At 36.4% G+C, this 20,142-nt stretch overlaps 2 protein-coding genes across 3 annotated transcripts in view; both read left to right on the top strand.

The window, feature by feature from the left end:
* LOC134845551 (cytoplasmic dynein 2 intermediate chain 2-like) overlaps positions 1-20,142 on the top strand; it is a 405,850-nt gene that overhangs the window by 354,164 nt on the left and 31,544 nt on the right. The window lies entirely within an intron of this gene.
* Positions 3,493-19,042, top strand: LOC134846246 (RING-type E3 ubiquitin-protein ligase PPIL2-like). 2 transcript variants are annotated; one of them, XM_063863517.1, is made up of 10 exons: positions 3,493-3,765; positions 4,312-4,404; positions 4,726-4,944; positions 5,670-5,843; positions 6,826-6,916; positions 7,466-7,683; positions 12,014-12,190; positions 14,167-14,337; positions 14,574-14,753; positions 18,439-19,042. In XM_063863517.1, exons 1-10 carry the CDS (start codon positions 3,496-3,498, stop codon positions 18,676-18,678), a joined length of 1,833 nt encoding a protein of 610 aa, XP_063719587.1. In that variant the 5' UTR covers positions 3,493-3,495; the 3' UTR covers positions 18,679-19,042. The 2 variants fall into 2 exon arrangements, with proteins under 2 accessions (XP_063719587.1, XP_063719588.1); XM_063863518.1 differs by lacking the exon at positions 4,312-4,404.

The raw sequence follows: 20,142 nt of genomic DNA, 5'->3' as shown, positions 1-20,142 counted from the left end.
CCTATTACTTTTGTAGTACCCCCTTCCTAATGCTGTTCCAAGACTTTCTCTTTACCGTCCCAAGACCGTTCAGCGTTGTCCCAGTACTTCTCGTTGGTACCTTTAGACCAGCGTCCCAAGACCAATGGCCCAAGGCTAACGTCCCAAGACCAACGTCCCAAGACTAACGTCCCAAGACCAATGTCCCAAGACTAACGTCCCAAGACCAATGGCCCAAGACTAATGTCCCAAGACTAACGTCCCAAGACCAATGTCCCAAGACTAACGTCCCAAGACCAATGGCCCAAGACTAATGTCCCAAGACCAATGGCCCAAGACCAACGTCCCAAGACTAACGTCCCAAGACCAATGGCCCAAGACTAATGTCCCAAGACCAATGGCCCAAGACCAACGTCCCAAGACTAATGGCCCAAGACCAACGTCCCAAGACTAACGTCCCAAGACCAATGTCCCAAGACTAACGTCCCAAGACCAATGGCCCAAGACTAATGTCCCAAGACTAACGTCCCAAGACCAATGTCCCAAGACCAATGTCCCAAGACCAATGGCCCAAGACTAATGTCCCAAGACTAACGTCCCAAGACCAATGTCCCAAGACCAATGTCCCAAGACCGCTTCGTACCAAGACTGCTCTGGTCCAAGACTGCCCCAAAGTTGCACTGTCCCAAGACTGTGTTGCTCCAAGACTGTCCCCAGACTGCAATGTCCCTAGACTAGTTCGGTACTGTCCCAAGACTCGTTACTGAGTGTCTGGATATAGGATTTCTTTCTTCTTCGTTGTAGGGACTCCTTGGTTGTCTGTACCTTGTACCACCACTCAAGCTCTAGTGAAAATTTTCCCAAAAACCCTCTCTTGGTTGCCAAATCTGGCCCCCCCTTTATTAGTTACCTCTTTTTGAATGTTCCCAGCGATTGGGAGCCACAACTTGTGTGCAGGTATCTTGTGATCACCTGTTTGTATTAAAAACCAATCGCAAATCTTCCCCAAAACGCAACAATGTCTATAGAAAAAATAAAATTCTGTACCGAAAAAATAACAAAACAGAGTAATCGACCCACCTAAAATTCAAAGGAGACAAATGTCAACCTTCTTTCAAAAAAAATGTCGGTACCTAATTGCCACGCGTTTTCCTCCCCCCACTAGTTGTCTTATGAGGTGTCACGAAAACTGTCTATATCCGTTCCCCCCTACCGATCCAACCAGCGTACCAATCTTAACTCGAGATAAATTTTGGATGTCCACCTATTGTTACCACGCGTGTTGATGGCTAATGTAACTAAATCAACGATGTCGATTAACTAGTTACTCTAATTCCCCCCTTTTTACAATTTACAACCGCCAACCTCTAACCTAACCAGTCCCCCTGCTAACCTCCCCCCTGTTTAGCCCCCCTCTTAAGCCGAAAAATCCCTTAAGCGCCGGGTGCTAAACCTCTCTTGAGAAAACCGTAGACCTGTTTCCAGGTCTGCTTGAGTAAAAACTGCCTCAAAACAATGGGACTCCGCTTATCCAATTTTACACTTATTTCTTATAATGTAATGTGGATTCTAACGATACCCGTTGTCCGACCTGAGAACACCCTTGTGCGTCCTCTTGTGGTGGCCCTGTGCTGGTTGTCTCTGTTCTGCCCTTGACAGCAGACCCACTTTCCCACTCGACTGTACACCTCTTCCAATCAAGTCTCTTGGTGGTCCGTTTCGATCCTTGTGAACCTCTTTCCCACTCGACTGGTCACCCTTTCCAGTCAAGTCTCCCAGTGGTCCGGTTGGGTCGCAATCTATCTAAAAACCCTTAACAACGCCCCCCACTCGGGCACCCTACCAAGGTCACTGCTAGTTGATCGAAAAATTGCTAGATTGATCGAAACGATCGGTCTTGTAAAACAGTATGTGTATACTATTTAATTAATACAAAGGTTCGATCCAACTAATTTGGTATCAAAGTCACTGTCTTTTTTCGTTTTATAGTTTTTGTTCCTATTTGTTTTCCTTTTTTGCTCGTGTTTTTGTCCCCCTAGTTGCCCCCCTTTACTCGGTTAGCTAAGCCTCGTTCGGAGAGCGTACCAGGAAGTTTTCTTGAGTTTTCTTAAAAAGCTATCACGGTACAACCGGAAGGTTTACACGTTCCCGCTGAACCGTACCACCGGTACTCTAGAATGGGCATGTAGCCCGGAGCTGTGTCAAGTGGGTTCGACTCCGTAGTCATGATGTCGTAAAAACACCCAGGAGCGCCATAAAAACACTATGTAACAGTCGCCTACTTTAGTCACATATGAGGCTTAAGAAAAATAGGCCCTATAACCATTGGCTCAAGAGTCAGGGACACTATCTCTTGTGTTTTTCCGCCTCAAGAACGGTCGGAGCCAATTCGGTTCGCTTGCGACATGAGACTGGAACCCATTACAGCTTAAAGGCCACTACCAAAATACCCCCCCACTCTAGAAATAAAAACGTCCCCATACTTAGGTCTCGGGATACCCAAAATACATGAACGCCGTTAAAAACCGGGTCGGAACAATCCGCTTAGTTACTTTTTATTGGACAGTGGAACTTTGATCCATTTCAGATGGATCAACCTAAAACTCGCCTTATCTCAACATAACTATCATAAAATACACTCGAGAAATTTAAATTGGAACTTACATATCGACGCACTTGAGTAGGAGGAGTAAGTTATAACTGAGCAGCTTGAGAATTAAGTAATATAACTAAATAAGTTTTAAGGCCAATTAGTTTCAATAACAGAAGTAAGTTTTGTCTCTAGAATCAAAGTCTCTGAATGAACCCTTTGGACACTCGAGTTGTCCACTCTTCCATTCAGAGTCCACTCCTTTCCATTCGAATAATTGTTCTGTCTCAAGTCCGTATTCGATTCTCCTGTTTTCAGGACAAGACAGCTCTACTCTCTTGATATTTCGTATCGAGAAATTGCGAATAGCAATTTCCTGCCTCTTTCTTGAGTAGTTTCCCGCAATTGTTAATTCGGGTGTTCTGATTTCTGACTTTTTCATTTTCAGTTGGTTCGAGAAAATTGAGCATGACATGCTCAATTCGAATTTTGCAAAATTAAAATTTCACTCCAAAATTGCGTATTTCTCAAGGTCAAACCCCTAGACATGACCGACTGGCACAAAGCAAGGAGAACACAAGCGTCTTAATTTAAAAAAGTAATTTAAATATTTAAACTTGATTACTTCCGACTAGCCATGTTGCGTCCTTGTTCCGAAAACCGCGTCACACTAAACTTATGTCCCGTACCCTTGTCAATTCTTCGGCTGATTGTGAAACATTTTCAGATCAGTTTTTTCTGGCATTGGAACTTGTTTTGATGACACTTTTGAGCCCGTACTAGCTTTCTATGAGTTAACTAAAGTGCCCAAATGGCCACAGGCGTGGAAATTTGCGCTAAAAATGTCACTCCCTGCCTGGAGTTCATGCGATGGGATTCCAATAATTGCTAATGTACCAATGTAATTTCTTGTTTTCAGAAAAGAAATGGGTAAAAAGCAGCATCAGGGAGATAAAACATATGTCAGCGCCAATGAATATGCATGGTATTTTGGTGGCAAAAATGCAGAAAAACTCCAAGCTGCCAAAGGAATGGGTTTCAGGAGATTGCCTTTCGATCATTGTGCGCTTTCAATGCAGCCATTTACTACGCCATTTGCTACTAGGGATGGCTATGTATTTGAAATTTCCTCGATACTGCCCTTCTTAAAGAGAAACGGTCAGAACCCAGTAACCGGAAAGAAGTTGTCATCAGAGGTATTTCAGAAATTTAAGATATCCGATAAATTTGTTAAGAACTATTTAAGATAGGCTTATTTCAGAAATTTAAGATATCCGATAAATATGTTAAAAACTAAAATGGAACATATAATTCTGACTTATTTCAGAAATTTAAGATATCCGATAAATTTGTTAAAACCAAAATGGAACATATAATTCTGACTGTTTTTGAACTTTAGTTTTTATTTTAAAAGCAACACAAAATTACTAAGGCACTTTTTACGTTTTAACCTTAACTTGCACGTTTCGTTGTACAGTTTTTTTTGGCTAATTTCTTTATCATTTTTTTTAAAATTCATCTTTTGCTAAATATCTATTTAGTTTCTATTTCGCAATTTCAATGGAATGAGGTTGCCAGGCCTGCCAACTAGTTCATATTATATGAACTAGTTCATATGGTTCATATTTGAGCCAGAGTTCATATCTCATGTTTTTAATTGTTTTTAATGAGTTACACGTAGTGCGTCTATTTTATATAGGTTTTTTATTCCTTCATTTTTCTCGAAAGTTGATTTTTTTCAGAGAATGGGAAAATGTACAGTGTCATCAGCTCTACTCGAGGGGTTTTCTTGGGCCAAAGCAGAGAACCAGGACCAAGTCCGAGTTTGGTCCCAGGTTCATATTTCGTTTTATAAAAGTTGGCAGGCCTGGATGTTGCTAAATTTTAGAACATTCCCAGCTATTTTTGACGTACCTTTAGGACAAATGAGGGTTAATTACTATATCAAAGGAGCGTCAATGACTAAAAAAATATTTTAAAAAGATATTTTAGTAAGTGTAAAAAATATCGAAATGACTTTTTCTAGTGATTGCCGCGAAAAAACTAACGAAATTGTTGTGATTTTTATTATAAGTTTTGCCGATGTTCTGATTTAGTTGGCGAGATGTTGGCTGATATAACAAAAGATTTCGGGAAGAGAATGAATTTTGTTTTAGGATCTGATAGCACTTCACTTTTCGAAGAACAAGAAGGATCAATATCACTGTCCAATAACATACAAAGTGTTCACCAATTCCTCTTTCATCGTGGCAATAGCAACTTCTGGAAATGTGTACAGTATGGAGGCAGTGAATGAGCTGAACTTGAAACAGAAGAACATGAAAGATTTAATCGATGACTCGTCATTCAAGAAAAGCAACATTATTACGATACAGGTCGAGTTATTGTCGTATTCAGCCGATATAGATGGCGCACACATAAAATAAATAGCAATTTTTTCCGAATCTTTTTAACAGTCATATTTTCATTACTTTTAGTTTTTGGGCTTCATTTTCAGCTTCTTATTAGGATTCGATGAACATAGTGAAGACTATTATATAGGTCTTGGGATTTTTTGTGTTTGTTTTGTTTTTCAGGAATAGGTCTTTAAAATGTCCTAATAACTACAGAAGTGCATTCATACTTATTACTGCATTTATGAATGCCCTTAGGTATATGTTCAATTGATAATTTCAATTTAAATTCATCTGCTAAAAGTTAAATAAATTGCGCTCTCTAATGCTAAAGTGTTGATGCCGAGAAAAAATGTGAACGTCTTCTTGTTTCGAAAGTGGTTTGTAATTCTAGATTTCCCTGCGGACTAAAAACTTCACCTATTGATCCAGTTTTCTCAAGTTGAGTCAAGTTTATCAAAAAAATGCCCATCATGAATTGTTCTTGAAATTCAAAGCTTTAAGGCCATTATTTTTTTACTTGAAATTCGAAAGTTGAAATTTAAAAAAATGATTCAGTTTTTTGTTTCAGTTTCCTTGCGTTCATTGACTCTTTCCCTAATGTCTGTAGGCTATGTTTAACATTTTTATTTTTTATTGTTTCATTAAACTGTTTGCGATTCCTTTTTGTATCGTGCTCAACCGAATCTCTCTGAATGCGTTTTTAGGACCCCAACAACGTGGACAAATACAACATCAACAATTTCTACTTTGTGAAAAATGCGGAAGAAGTTGATGAAGGGGGCAAGTCGAACGAAGACATGTTGCGAAACTTGAACAGATCAGCTGTGAATTCAACTGCCAACCACGTCATAGCCGAGCTGGATAAATCGTTTTCTCAGGTAGTTTGATTGTTAGGTAACCAACTTCGGTTCAATTTTAGAGCTTGGATGGAAGATCTAAAATTGACCTTGTCAGATTAAAATAGTTTGCGATTCACTTATGCAGAAACCTGAGAGACTGAGAAACCTAATCTCATACGCCGCAGGTTCCCATATGCCGGACCCTACGCCATAGTTTCCTCCCACTCCTCCGGAAAATGTCTAGAAAAATTGGTCTGCTTTTTTAATAACCTAATTTACAGCAGGATGTAATCTAGTCTCTAATCTTGCACAATGTCTGAAGCTTAAATTCAACCAATCCCTGGACACCGAAAAAAATTAATGAAAATATTTGATCTTTTGTTAAATCAGTCAGTCAGTGGGTTTCCAGCCTCTTTCGAGCTCGAATGTTGCAAATGTGCCGTCATGTTTATTTTTGCCGCTCGTTTATGTCATCAGTTTGCGCTGATGCCAGTTTTCGTCTTGTTAAGCTACTCGTTCATTTCGAGAGTATCTCGTTGCGACCTGAATTTCGTTCATAATCATCACTCGCTGTTTCCGTTTACTTTTCTTTTCTGTCAGTGCGTAAAACGGCCTCCAAAAAAAACGTTTCAGCATAGCCAAGAGATCTTGAGCGACCTGATATGCTAAAATTCAAGTCAAAGTACGCTTTCAAGAACAAATTCTAAAGCGGCCTTCATTTATTGATGTAACAAAACATAAAAAATCCAGTTGTTTCTACAACTTTCTGAATGCCGTTCGGAAATCTTGCGCCAGCTGCCTAATGCCACTGACTTGGGATGTAGGCGATTGGCTGATATGTCTCGTCGGAATTGAAGTTTTTTGGTTTTCACGAACGGGATTCCGTATGCCAAATTTAATTAATACTAAAATTGTTTAATTAATAACAAATTTAATTAATACTGAATTTAGTATCAATTACTGTGGTCGTTGGATTCTGTTCTAAGCAGCCAGCTATACTTGGTTTTTTTTGCTTGTTTAGAAAAGGGAAGAGTTCGCCCAAAAGGTATTGAACGAAGAGACACCCAAAAACATTGTTTCTGGAGCAGTTTCCAAATTGGACAAGAAGAAAGGTCAGTCTATTCCAACTGAATTTAGACATGTATAGGCGATGAATTTTTCGATCATGCTTTGTACCAATAGTTGGTAGAAAAGACTATATATGCGGTCTTTTTTCCTCACACAAAATCAGGCAATATCAATGAGCGTCTAATGTTTTTGGCTGATATATCATTACGCCCTTCAGTCGTAATTCGAGCTGCATTTTAAAAAATCTAAAAGGTTTTCCTGGCGTAAAAAATGAAATTTACACTGATTTCAGATAATTTCAGGTTTTAAGTTACTTGTATTTTCATCAGAAAGCTAAATTTAACGCTTGAATCTTCCTTCATGTGCTAATTTAAGTCCTCTGAAAACATTCTGTGCTACTTGCCCAGCAACCGTTTGTTCTTCTTGAATTCGACTTGTTTTTGCAAAAATGCTAACTAATAGTGTTAATTCAGCTAGTATTGCAAAAATTGAGTTGATGTCCATTTAAAATAATTGCAATCAAAATGACGATTTGAAGAAAATGACCAAAAAATGATATGATAGCGTGAACTCCTTTAAACATGTTGATATAGATTCACAGAAAGGTCAATTGGTTGACAAACTGAACTCGGCCCACTACTCCACGGGCAGGGTGGCGGCGTCTCTCACTTCGACTGCCTTTGATGTGAGCACAAAGCAACAGTCCGAGATCCTGGACGAGTACACTGTCAAGTACAAGTACGTGAAGAAAAAAGGATATGCTAGACTGGTCACCAATTATGGCGATCTCAACCTGGAACTGTTCTGCCAGGTAGTGTTATTTATTTTCTGTAATGGAAAAAATGACTTGATAGTTGAAATTAATTAGCGAATGACCTAGCAAGTAGTTTTGAAATCTCTGACCACAGATATCACAGCTAAATAAATTCTCATTGAAAAACTTTCGGAACTGAAAAAAAGTGGGGAAAAGTTTTCAGATTTTTTAATCTGTCAGTGTAAATGCCTTGAAAAATCGACTCAATAAAAAATCGACTCATCTTACCGAGGAATACATCGGAGGTCTTTTTTGACATGTCTTATGGAATTGGAATTACAGATGAATTGGTTTTAAATATGATACCACATTCAATCATCCGCGTCATTTCCTTCAGCAACTCAATTAGGGAAATCCGTAATCTGACTGCAAGCTAATTAAGGACATGTTTCTTTGTAATTGAGACACATGCTCGGCAAAACATAAGTTTCTGATCCGGATCGAGAATTAGACCAGAGTAATTAAAACAGTTTGAAAAATGATAAAAGTGACGATTAGCAAGTTTTGTGAAACAGAACGTCGAATTTTTGCGGTTAGTAAACTCATCCATAAGAATTGAATAAAAAAATGTATGTTTCGAGCCTACCCGGTAACATTTTTATTTAAATTATGGGTGGTTCAACAAGAGTTATATCCGCTAAATTAATTGCTGCTTGTATATGAGGTTATTGAGTACTCGTGACAACGATCGAAGGCGCTCGGGGCTGAGATGTTTAAGACACATTACTCTTAAACTGCACTTACGTGGTATCAAATTTGATTTTTGAAATTGAGTTTTATTTATCGAAATAACGCCAGTTCTAGATGTTTTTTTACCCTTGCGATAAGCAAGGGTATTGCAATCGGCTACTAGACTGTTTTCCCGCAAATATCTTTAGGCAACGGACTCACTCCTTGTCCTGGACTCCTTCACCTTTTTGCAAATCAAATCTTTTTCCTCTCTGCTGCAAATAATAAGCATGTTTTGAATTTCTTGGTGTTTTAAATAGCGCAGCTTTTTGAAATTTGCTTTTTATGTTGGCTGTAATTTTTCCAACTATATTTGCTAAAAAAATATTTTTTTTTCGGTTTAATAGGTTTCGGACTATGTTATATGAGCTTAGTGGCCTCATACTAAGCGGTTCAATGAATAAAACGATATTTGTGTGTGTGTGTGTGTATGTGTTTTGATCGGAAGGTAAACTTTTTTGAAACTTCTTTCGGATTTTCGTTTTTTTTTTTGGCTTGATAGGATTTTTGCCTATGTTATTTCCTTAGTGGCCTCATTTTGAGCTTTTTGATTTGCAAACTTTTTTGTGTGTGCTTGTATGTGTTATGAAGGAGAGGGCATTTAAAAATTCTTTAATAGTTTCAAAGTTTTTGAAAAAAATTTATTGGATTTTTGTTTTTTTTTGTCCTTTTTTCCCGGCTTAGTATGTTTGTTCCTGTTTTGTATCAGCTTAGTGGCCTCATTTTGCGCGGTTTGAACGGCAACAGGAATTATTTCTGTGTGCGTGTGGGTGTTTTGAGGGAGAGGGAAACTTAAGTTTTTTTATTAGTTTCAATTTTTTTGAAATTTTTTAACGCATTTTTGTTTTGTTCTTTTTTGGCTTGATAGGATTTGTGCCTATTTTATATCGTCTTAGTGGCCTAAAGACGAAATGCTAAATTTAGACGAATTGCTTAATTGAGTCTGTTTGTATTTGGTGCTAAATTGCATTGGCAATTTGTTAGCATATGTAGCTGCTTTGTGACTAGTGTTTATCGGTTATTAAGCTTCAGTAGCTGAGGGGATAGTGCATAAGACTCAAAATCTCTTGATTGCAGTAGGTCACTGATGCGAATCCTACTCGTAGCCGAGTTATTGGTAAATCGAGGCTCATTTCTATTTTTTCTAATTTGTTAGAGCTGCTGTTTGGTCGTGTTCTCGCAAGTGTTCGCGAAGCGCAGCTTCACCTCCGTGTTACTGCTTGGAGAATTTTCTTCCTATAGTAATTTTGCATTCGTTTGTCCGGGCATGTGTTTTTCAGGTCTATCTCATTTTGATAGATATAGTTGCATGTAAAATAATAGAATTTCGGTTTTTATTTTTTGGCTGGTGGTTTTTCGGCTTTATTGTTGACTAAGTTCTCGGTTTAGTTTCCAAAATGTATATATCACCTTGACTTCAGTACATATATATGACAAGCGTGGATACCTTAAGCAGTGCATCGTTTTTTATCAATTGTGTTTTACCGAAAAATATTGGTTGAGTTTCAGCTTATTGGCTGGCTGCTTTGATTCAGCCGGCTGATTTACCATTTATCTCGTCTACATATTCCCGATATCACGTGACAATAGATAAGACCCTGATGCCAAATTTTCAATTTTTTGAAAGCATCGCCATTGCGACCTCTTAGAAATAATTCGTTTATGTAGATCGTTTTTTTTTTTTCAATTGTAACATCGTTGGAGTCCTTTTGATTAGTTCTTGAGCTTCATCCTGTTTACCCTGTATTTGCTGTATCGCAAGTGGTGCGAAGCTCAGCTTCTCCTCTGTGTCGAAATTGAAATACTTTAGAGGTGGTGTAACTTGAGCAATGGTACCCGAAAATTGAAATATCAAAAATTGAAGGCAGGCAGCTAACTGCCCTTTTTGGAGTTCTTCCACGATGGTTTTTTTTTTGGGTAGTAAATAAATAATCTTGCGATCAGCAAGGGTCTGCCAATCGGGGACTTGTGTCAAAATTGAAATACGTTAAAGGTGGTGTAATTTGTGCAATGTTACCCGAAAGTTGAAATATCAAAATTTGAAGACAGGCAGCTAACTGCCCTTTTTGGAGTTCTTCCACAATGGGATTTTTTGGATAATTTTTGTAATTAAATAACCTTGCGATCAGCAAGGGTCTTTCAATCGGGTATTTGATTTTTTTGTAACTAATGTTGTTCACAGAAAGGTCAATTTAGTAGGAATGGAAAATGTCACTTCTGACAGGCCCAATTTGTTAAAAATATTAATAAAACTACCATGCTATAGCTATTAGTTAGGTAAAATTTGTTTCAGATCGTATTTTTTTTAAAATGTTCAAAAAAACTTTTTTATTCAGATTCGTGGTTTTCATCCTAGTTTTGGATGGTTCCTTTTCCCTTTTTTAATGCCATTTTTTATATCTGGTACGGCTTTTAATCAGCTTGCCTTCTAAAGCGTTATCAAATCGGATTAAAGACCTTTTTTGGTTCAACAACCAGTTTAACGAAATCAATTGAATCAGCTAGCGTGGACGTTCTGATGGCAGAATGTCTGACAATACATTTTTTGAGCATGTTTGCATTTTCAATGGGCGTTACATTTGCATTTTCCTTGTTGGTTGTAAATCCACTCTTCTATATATTTTCCGCCTTTTTTTTTACTTTTTTCTATTAGAGGTTTTTTTTCGGCCTAAATTGTTTAGGCTGATTTTATATCCAATAAGTCGCCCAATCTTTTTTGGGCAAAATTTTGATGGGCAAAATTTTTAAATTTCATTTGTGTTTTCGGAGTGGGCGGTAAACTAACTTGGGATTTTTTTTGGCTCACAATGTTTTATAGCTTAAATAGACATTTTGTTTTCAACTCAACAGTCGTTTACCCAAGTATATTCAGCTCAGTATCCGCTTAACGAATTTTCGAATTCATATTGAAAGCCTTCAGTTCTCTTTCTTTGTATTTTTCCTCAAACTAAACCGCATTCCAGAGGAACGTTAGAAAAATCAGTTTTTTTGAAAGTTTGTTGCATTTTTTTTACTCAGGCTTTTTTTTTTGGACTAGCTGCTGTGATGGTTTTTGTTGAATCGCAAGTGGTGCGAAGCTCAGCTTCGCCTCAATTTTTCAATTAAACAGTTTCGGTTTATGTGATATCGGCTTAGTCAATGTTTTGCGTAATTTTGAGTGCAAAATATATCCTAAGACTATTAAATGTTTCAGTATGGATGGGTTCTAAATTTTTTAAAAAATTTTCAATAACCTTTCAATAACAACAGTTTTGTTTTCGGTTCAATAGCGGTCAACCCAAAATTTTTTTTCTGTTTTCCGCTCGATAAATGATTCCCAATGCATTTTAAGGCTGTACATGAACATAATCTGCCACAAACATGAAGTTTGTTTTCGACTTTTTAAGTTATTTTTCCAAATTATTATTCCAACTTCATATTTCAGGAAAAATTTTGACTGCTTTTTTTTCATTCACCATGTACCGCATTTTTTTTGTATTGCAAATTTACATTGCCATTTAAAAATTGCCCTTTTCTTGACAACAAGCATAGTTTTTGTTATTTAAGTTACCGAATTTCTTGAATGCATTGATATTCTAACTGTCTTTGCTATGTTAAGGATGTACCGAAGACGTGTGAGAATTTCATGAAGCATTTGGTGAGTGGATACTACAAAAACACCATCTTCCACAGACTCATCAAGCACTTTGTGCTACAGGGAGGGGACCCCACGGGCACAGGCACAGGGGGTCAGTCTAGCTTCCCAGGTGGAGAACCATTTGCAGACGAGTTCAAGGTAAAATGCGGAAGTGCTTTTTTGACCTTATCAGTATTCTCATCCAGGTAATTATATATCCTGAATTTCGATGCCAAATTTTTATTTTTACTGCCTGCGACCTGGGACTATAATGAGAACAAGGATAGCCGGTTGCTGTGTTGGTCCCTTTTTTTCAGAGTCGATGAACGTAGTTTTTTTTTTTTCGTTTTTCAGGAATAGTCTTAAAATTTATTCAGGCTCAAATTTGATGTTTCACGGTTTAACTTTTGATGTTTTTCAAGTTGAGCTCATTTCCTTTGTTAAAAAAGGCAAACTCCACTGTCGTAGAGTGAAAGTGTAAAGGTCGCGAAAAACGTGATTGATTTTTAGTCGAAGTGGAAATTATTTGGGTTAATTTTATCAAAAAGGGTCAATCATAGATTGTTCTAGAAATTCAATGCGGCAATTAAATTTAGGCAGAATTGACAACAGTTGTCTTCGAAAATTGAATGAGAAACTAAAAAATTAAATGTGTATTTTATGTGGTACGATCATTGCACCCGGCTGCAAATGTAAAGATGAACAAGTCCGAAGTTTTTGAGTTCTAGTCTAATTTCGAGCGAGTATTTTTTTTTCGATATATATATAAATCAAAATAAAAAATACCGTCCAAATTTGAAAATCAGAATCAATTGTTTTTTTTAAAACCTCATATATATCCTTACCCCGTAGCAATGAAAAAAGAACAAAGTGATTTCTTTTCTAATTTTTCAGCAAATGTTCTTGTTTGGGCTCTTATTCCTCACCTGCGAATTTCCACTCTTTTTTCTGTTCACCTTGTCGGATTGTTAAAAAAATTGGCAGGCGTACTAATAAGGCTATGACAAAAATAATTGGTCTTCCTACCCTCTACCTTGTTACACTCCTCGTTGCACCATAAGATTGATGCTTGTGTGAGGATGTGGGGATAAGAGCCGAGTTATCTTATTTTAAATTCTTAAAAAACAATTGATTCTAAATTGAGTTGACCTAGTTTAAATTGAAGATTTTCAAATTTGGATAGTATTTTTTCGTTTTGAAAAAAAAGCGGTTTTCTGAGCTCTCCCGAAAACACTAGAAACCCTATTACGCCAAACGACTTTCTTTTTTCAAGTTTCGGTCGATTTTTGCGCATCGTGTAATGTGAGAGTTGAGATGTAAGCCTAAATCGTTAATTAGGAAGGCAGGTATAATCTACGTTTGATTTTAAAACCAATAAAAGACATTAAGAGTCGATATTGAAATGTTTCAGAAGGGTTGAAGAATTTTTTTGAGCTGTCTTTAGACTTGCGAGAGCAATTTTCTTGTAATCGGGAACTAAGTTTTTTCCCGTAAACATCTTTCTTACTACTTTTTTGAAAGAAATACGCGCAGTTTCTTTAACATGCAGGCTAGGATAAGCTCAATTTCGTAAAAATTCAAATACAGCCACTGAGTCCTATTTGGGCTGTGGTTAACTATTGAAATTAAACATAAAAAAACATGTTCATATTTTTTGGATCGTAGTTTTCAACGGCTCAATTTCCGTTTTTTTTTTCAAATGTATTTTTGTTATCTGGTACAAATTTTTATCCGCTTTTTTCAAATGAATGGTTATTTTATTCTGATGTAAACAGCTTTTACCATGCTTCAAAGTTGTGCTGTAATTTGTAAATTTACCAACTCTCATTTTGATTTTTTTTTTTTCGATTAAACTGTTTCGGCTGATGTTATTTTGGTTAAGTCACCTCATATTGCTAAGTCGAGAGTTGTTGCTTCTTTAAATCCTCCTTTTCCTCCTCGTCCTCAGATCCTACCTGCGAAGTTCGACTTTGGCTCACCATTTCTAATTATAATAAAGCGGATGAATTAAGCTATCCAAACAAATTTGGTCTCCATGTCTAATCTAAAACCGCCTTTTTTTTACCATAGTATTATTGCTTAGGCAAAAGAAAAGAGCCATAGCAAATATTTCAATTGTCTTCTGTCGTTTCAAGCCTAACCTGACTCATTCTGCGCGTGGAACTCTGTCGATGGCGAACTCTGGCCCAGATTCCAACAAGTCCCAGTTCTTCGTCACCTTCAGACCCTGTCAGAACCTGGACGGGAAACACACTGTGTTCGGCAAACTTGTCGGGGGTATGGACACCCTTAGCAAGATAGAACAGGTTATTAGTTCATTAAATCGATGTGTCAAAAAAATCGAAAATGGGCGAATTAGGTCAGTTATCCGAAGATGCGTGAATTCGCAGTTGTTGCACTAATTGTCGTATTAGGAACATTCCTTGTTGCATGCACAGAAACAGGCTCTTTTGTTATAATTTTATGTAGTTATGTTTTGATCTACATGAATTGCGAGCGTGGTTTTCATTTGATGGTTTTGCATTGCTGTCTGCTTTGTTAGGTGAAAACAGATAGCAAAGACAAGCCATTGGATGATGGAGTGCGTATACTGGACACAGTGGTGTTTGTGAACCCGTTTGAGGAGGCGGAAGCCCTGATTGAGAAAATGAGGAATGAAGAGAAGAGGACTGAAGATGAGAAAAAGGTGAAAGAAGAGCGAGAGCAGCGAAAACAGCAGCAGGTGAGTGAAACACGACAAGGAGTTTGAAGGAGGGGGATACCGGGATGTTTGCGAAAATAGTATTTTTTTTCAGCTCTGTCTAAGTCCGCTCGTGGGAAGTACGAATTGTAGGAGAATCTCAAATTAAGTATAGAAAAATTTGATTCTATGAGCTAATGATGAAACGGTAATAAAAATTGAATTAAGTCGTCATTTATGTTAATACAAAAGTTCACTGGTTTTATATCTAATTTACTGATCAATTTGATTTTTGCTTTTTAAATTGCCAATTTTTGTGGAGATAGTAAAAGTTTAAATGGGCATAATTAAATTGTGAAGATTGGAACACATCGGTTGAAGGGAGCTTAGACTCATAATGCTGCAAAATTGTGGACAGAATTAAACGAGCATTAACGTATTTAGTAAGAGTCTTGAACTTGATGAATACTATATATAGGTCCTGATTTTTTTTTTGTTCAGGAAAAAGTCTAAAATTTGTTGACTATCAAATTCGATTTTTCGCAGTTTTGATTCTGATTTCTTTTCAAGTTGAGTTCATTTTCATTGTTAAACATCAGGCAAAGTCCACTATTGAACAGCAAAAAGGTAAAGGTCACGAAAAATGTGATCGATCGATTTCTAGTTTTGAATCAGGTTTTTAAATTTTCAGATTTCCTAGCGTAATAAAAATGTACCTATTGATCCTAGTTATTGCAATCGGGTAATAGACTTTTTCCCGCAAAATAATTTTGTTCACAGAATGGTCAAAATTAGAAGTGGTAATATTGGGTTCAGTTCAAAACGAATTCAAATTTCTTTGTGTCTCGAGCACAGTTGCACTGGAGATAAAAATGCGCCTGGGACGACAAAGGACCTGGGCTCGAAACTGACCGGAACTTTTTTCAAACGGGATATTATTCCGTTTTAAAAAAAATTGTCCTCTTATTGTCTGTTTAGTTGCCATATTGAAGAATTGTTTTAAAAGTTTTTTTTTTTCATTATTGTTTGTAATTTTTTAAATCTCGAAATCGTATTTTTCTTTTTTGTTTTTTTTTCAATTTTTATTGAGCCCAAATGATTTCGGCCCCTTTTTTATCAATTTAGTGACCTAATTTTGAGTCGTTTCAATTGAAACATATTTATGCTCATCTCTGGATCGCACAAAATACTAAAAATCTTAATGAAAATTGTAGTTCAAGTTTTTCTTGACTACAATTTTTTTTCGATTTTTTTCTTTTTTTTCGGCTTGAGACGTTTCGACCTGGATTATATCGGCGTATCGGCCTCATATTGCGTCTTTGACGAGCGAAAAATTTTTGTGTGTGCGTATCTGTGTTTTGTGTGTGCGTATCTGTGTGTGAGCGTTAAGACTTCTTATTAGTCTTAAATCAGCTTTTTTTAGTTTTCTTTTTGAGCTTTTTTTTGTCGGCTTAAAAGGGATTCTGCCAAGGTATTTTCGGCTTTGTTACCGGTGGGTAAATTATCTTCTGTTGCTAATTTCACATTGTTGTGTCTCGGAAAGTTTTTGATTCAAAACTAGCTTTTTTCATTTTGATAGATCTAGTTTTTCCGACATTTTTGATTTTTTTAAATTTCTTGTTTTGTGTCACAAGCGTGTAAAGCTCTGCTTTGCCTCTGTGCTGAAATTCAAAAAGTGAAGTTTTCAAAAAACAAGTCTATATTTTTCTATTTTGTTGCAGTCATGACTCAAAGCTGTTTGATTTTTTGGTCCTGTTTGAGTAGTTGGTCCTGTAAATGAAGACTGAATTGCATCAGCTCTTCGCTAATTGAAGTCTGAATAGCAGAAAAAAAAGAAGATGACTGAGATAATTTGTTATTTTTATACAGGCATTTTTTAAAGAGTCGATGGTCGTTTTCTTTTATTCGTAAGTATTCATTTTTTAAAGAGTCGATGGTCGTTTTCTTTTATTTTTTTATAGGTCGTTTTCTTTTATTCGTAATTATTTTTTCGTTTTAATCCGGCTAAAAATTACTTTTTGCGGTTTGACTTCTGATTTCTGTTCAAGTTAAGTTCCTTTCCTTTGTTAAAAGGAAGGCAAACTCCACTATTGAACAGCAAAAGTGTAAAATTAGGAAAAACTTGATCGACTTGTAGTTTCGAAAGTGGAATTTAATTCTCGAATTTCGAATTTACCAGCGAAACAAAAATTTTATATTCTTATCCATTTTTCTCAAATTGGGTTAATTTTATCGAAAGTGTCAAACATTCATTGTTCTAGAAATTCAAAGAGCTTAAACGGCTTTTTATACTTCGAAATTCGAAAGTTTAGATTTTTTCATAAAACAAGTCAGTGTTTTTTTTTCTTTTTGCTTGCGTTCCTCTTTTCCAATTATATGTTGGCTGTTTTAAAACACGAATCACGACTGATAAGTTGAAAATTTATACCACTCTCGGTAACTTAGAGTGTTCTCTATGGTAAATAATTTTGTTTCAAAGAGTTTTTTCTCGCCATTAGATGGCCATTGAAGCCATAATTGCCTGAGTTCATCAAGTTGTTAGTTCACCTGCTTATTATTTTTTGATCATTGGTTCCGATCATCCAAAAATTGAATAGGAAATATGGCTCAAATGTTATTCACCCAATTTCAGGTACCTTAAAGCAATGTAGTGATACAGTGTGTTATTAGCTTGAAATTTTCCAATCGTGTTTGAGATTAGTTGTTTCCTGTTTTTTTTATTTTTTCTGTTTAAAACAAACAATATTTCGAGTAGCAGCTGCTTACATATGAGTAATGAAGGTGGTGAAGACTCTCATATAGATCTTGGTGATTTTTTCAGGAAATAGTCATAAAATTTGTTCACACTTAATTTTGATTTTTCGCGGTTTTAGTTTTCGAGTTCAGTGCACTTCAGTGGAACGCAAACTCCATTATAGAATAGCAACAGTCCAAAGGTTACGAAAAACGTGATCGACTTCTAGTCTCGAAAGAGGAATATAATTATCATATTTCCCAGCGAAATAATAATTTAAATTATTAATTCAGTTTTCTCAAATTGGGTTAATTCTATGAATTTATTGTCAATCGGAAATTACTCCAAGAGCGTTCTAGTTATCTATTTGTTTCTTCGAAATTCGAAAGTTGAGATTTTTTTTCAAAAAACTAGTCAATATTTTTTTGCTTACTTTCATTCGTTGACTCTTTTCCAACCGTGTGTTGACTACGTTCTTTAAATTGTCGTTTTTTAAGATTAATGAACGTAGTGAGTACTCTTATATAGGTCTTGCTGATTTTTTTTTCAGGAAAAAGTCTTAAAATATTGTTAGGTATGCTGCACTTTTTGAGTTCAATTAAAATTCATCTGCTGAAAGTGACGATTTCTAGTTTCGAAAGTGGACTTTATTTTTAAGATTTCCCGGCGGAATAAAAACTTAACTATTGATCGAGTTTTCTCAAGTTGGTTTCATGTTATCAAAAGAGCTTAAAGAGGCGACTTTTTTGTTTTGCTTTTTTATTTGCTGGTAATCATAGTAGTTCATTTTTGTATCGCAATTGATGCGAAGCTCCGCTTCGCCTCTGTAAATAGTAATAAAGTTGATTTGTTTTTTTAACATCTTTTTCAAACAATTTTGTGGCTTGTTCCGTTGTCACATTTTCTGTCGGCTGGTTGACTTAGCTGTATTTATATTGGATCATTTGGTGTGTGAAACTCAGCTTCGCTTCTAACTAAGTTTTTTGATTTCAGCTGGTCAAATACAAGACGTCTGGAGTGGGACAGTATTTGAACATATCAAAGTTAAAACGAGACTTCAGCTCGCAAGAGCCCAAATCCAGTCAGTCGAAAGTTGGATCATCCGATATATCTAAAAGCAATATTACTTCAGTACTTAGTGAAGAAACGCAGTTCAAATTGGCAGCTAAAAAGCAGAAATTGGGAAGCAACGTTTCACGAACATTTGGGAATTCTGGGTTTTCAGCGTGGTAGATCCAATAGTTGCTGTAAAGCAGTCTGAATCCTTGATGCTGCCCTTTCTGCTGTTTGGCAGTTTGCTTTTTGCTCTCCAAGACCACGTCCACGTTAAAGGCGAAAAAGTGGGCTCAGGAAAATAAAAAACTAGAAAAAACTGAAATCGTCTTTAGACTTAGTTGTATATTCACTTTATGATATTGTGAAAAATATGGGAATCCTGCATTGCTGAAATGATCGACTGAAGTTTTGTTGCGCTGGCTAATTTTGTGAAACCTTTACGATCTTTTTCAGACTGTGAGATGATACGACAATATATGATAGTATAGGTGTTTTGACTGTTTGGCCGGCAAAACAATACAAACTATTTGAAGTCGGTGAAGCATGATCATTCCGATCCGTTGTTTCACATGTGGCAAAGTGGTAGGCAACAAGTGGGAGGAGTATCTGGGTCTGCTCCAGTCTGAGTACACAGAAGGAGATGCCTTGGACTCCCTCGGACTGAAGAGGTAAGAGGTACAACTATTACTATTCAATGGTTCTAATCTATCAGTTCAATTGACTGAATTGCTTTTGACTAGTATGTTATGACTTATTTAACAATCATTTATATATGAGGAAGAAAGACTAAATAAAGTGTAAGCACCTTTTGAGTTTTTAAGCTAGACGTTTTTAGCACCATTGAATACGATTGGATATAAATTTCGACCATGAGCGAACCATAAAAGTGACCATGAGCGAAATGATTTTTGACTCAGTTAAGTCGTATGGTTTTCCAGGATGAGGTCTGAAAATAGTTAATTTTTTAAATTAAATTCATTTCATCAAAATCAACCAGATGGAAAGCAAACTACGCTCTCTGATTAAAAAATGCAAATGGCGCAAAAAAATGGAACTTCTTCCATTCTTCAGGTACTGCTGTCGGAGGATGCTGTTGTCGCATGTGGATCTCATCGAGAAACTCCTCAACTACGCGCCCCTGGAAAAGTGAAGTGATTATTCTGCTTATCAGGAACCTTCGGTAACATTATCATACTACCTGTTTTCACAGCACTCGTAGACTTCTCGACCTTGGAAGTGTAGTCAGATATGCTGCCATGATAGAACTATATTTATCGATGCTTTGATTTTTGTCTTGAGATTAATTTAATTGTTTGAGAGTTATTTTTTTCTCAACTGAATATGAAAACTTTTTACTACCTGCTGAGATGGTTTTGAGATAAATTGAATCAAAATATTTTCAAAGTTTAATTTTTTTCCAAGTTATTCCGACAATTTTCAAGTGAGTTTTTATTAAAGCGACTGCAAAATGACTTTCTTATTGTAATTATCTGGCTTCAAAGTTTGAATTCCAAGAATTGAAGCTTGTTCAAAGTTGTCTAATAGACCGTCTGGATTGTCGCAACTCGCAATCATGCCTCTAATTAGCGAGTCTAATTTGGTAATTAGTTCAATCTTTTCACATCGCGTTTTAACTGGTTG

This window comes from Symsagittifera roscoffensis, chromosome 5, assembly GCF_963678635.1.
Source record: "Symsagittifera roscoffensis chromosome 5, txSymRosc1.1, whole genome shotgun sequence".
Taxonomy (NCBI): domain Eukaryota; kingdom Metazoa; phylum Xenacoelomorpha; order Acoela; family Convolutidae; genus Symsagittifera; species Symsagittifera roscoffensis.
This window is presented reverse-complemented; position numbering and strand designations above follow the sequence as displayed.

Coding starts and splice junctions, on each gene's coding strand:
- LOC134846246 (XM_063863517.1), top strand. CDS start 3,496: ATGGGTAAAAAGCAGCATCAGGGAGATAAAACATATGTCAGCGCCAAT. Junction 5,844..6,825: donor TGGATAAATCGTTTTCTCAG/GTAGTTTGATTG, acceptor TTGCTTGTTTAG/AAAAGGGAAGAGTTCGCCCA. Junction 14,338..14,573: donor CCCTTAGCAAGATAGAACAG/GTTATTAGTTCA, acceptor CTGCTTTGTTAG/GTGAAAACAGATAGCAAAGA.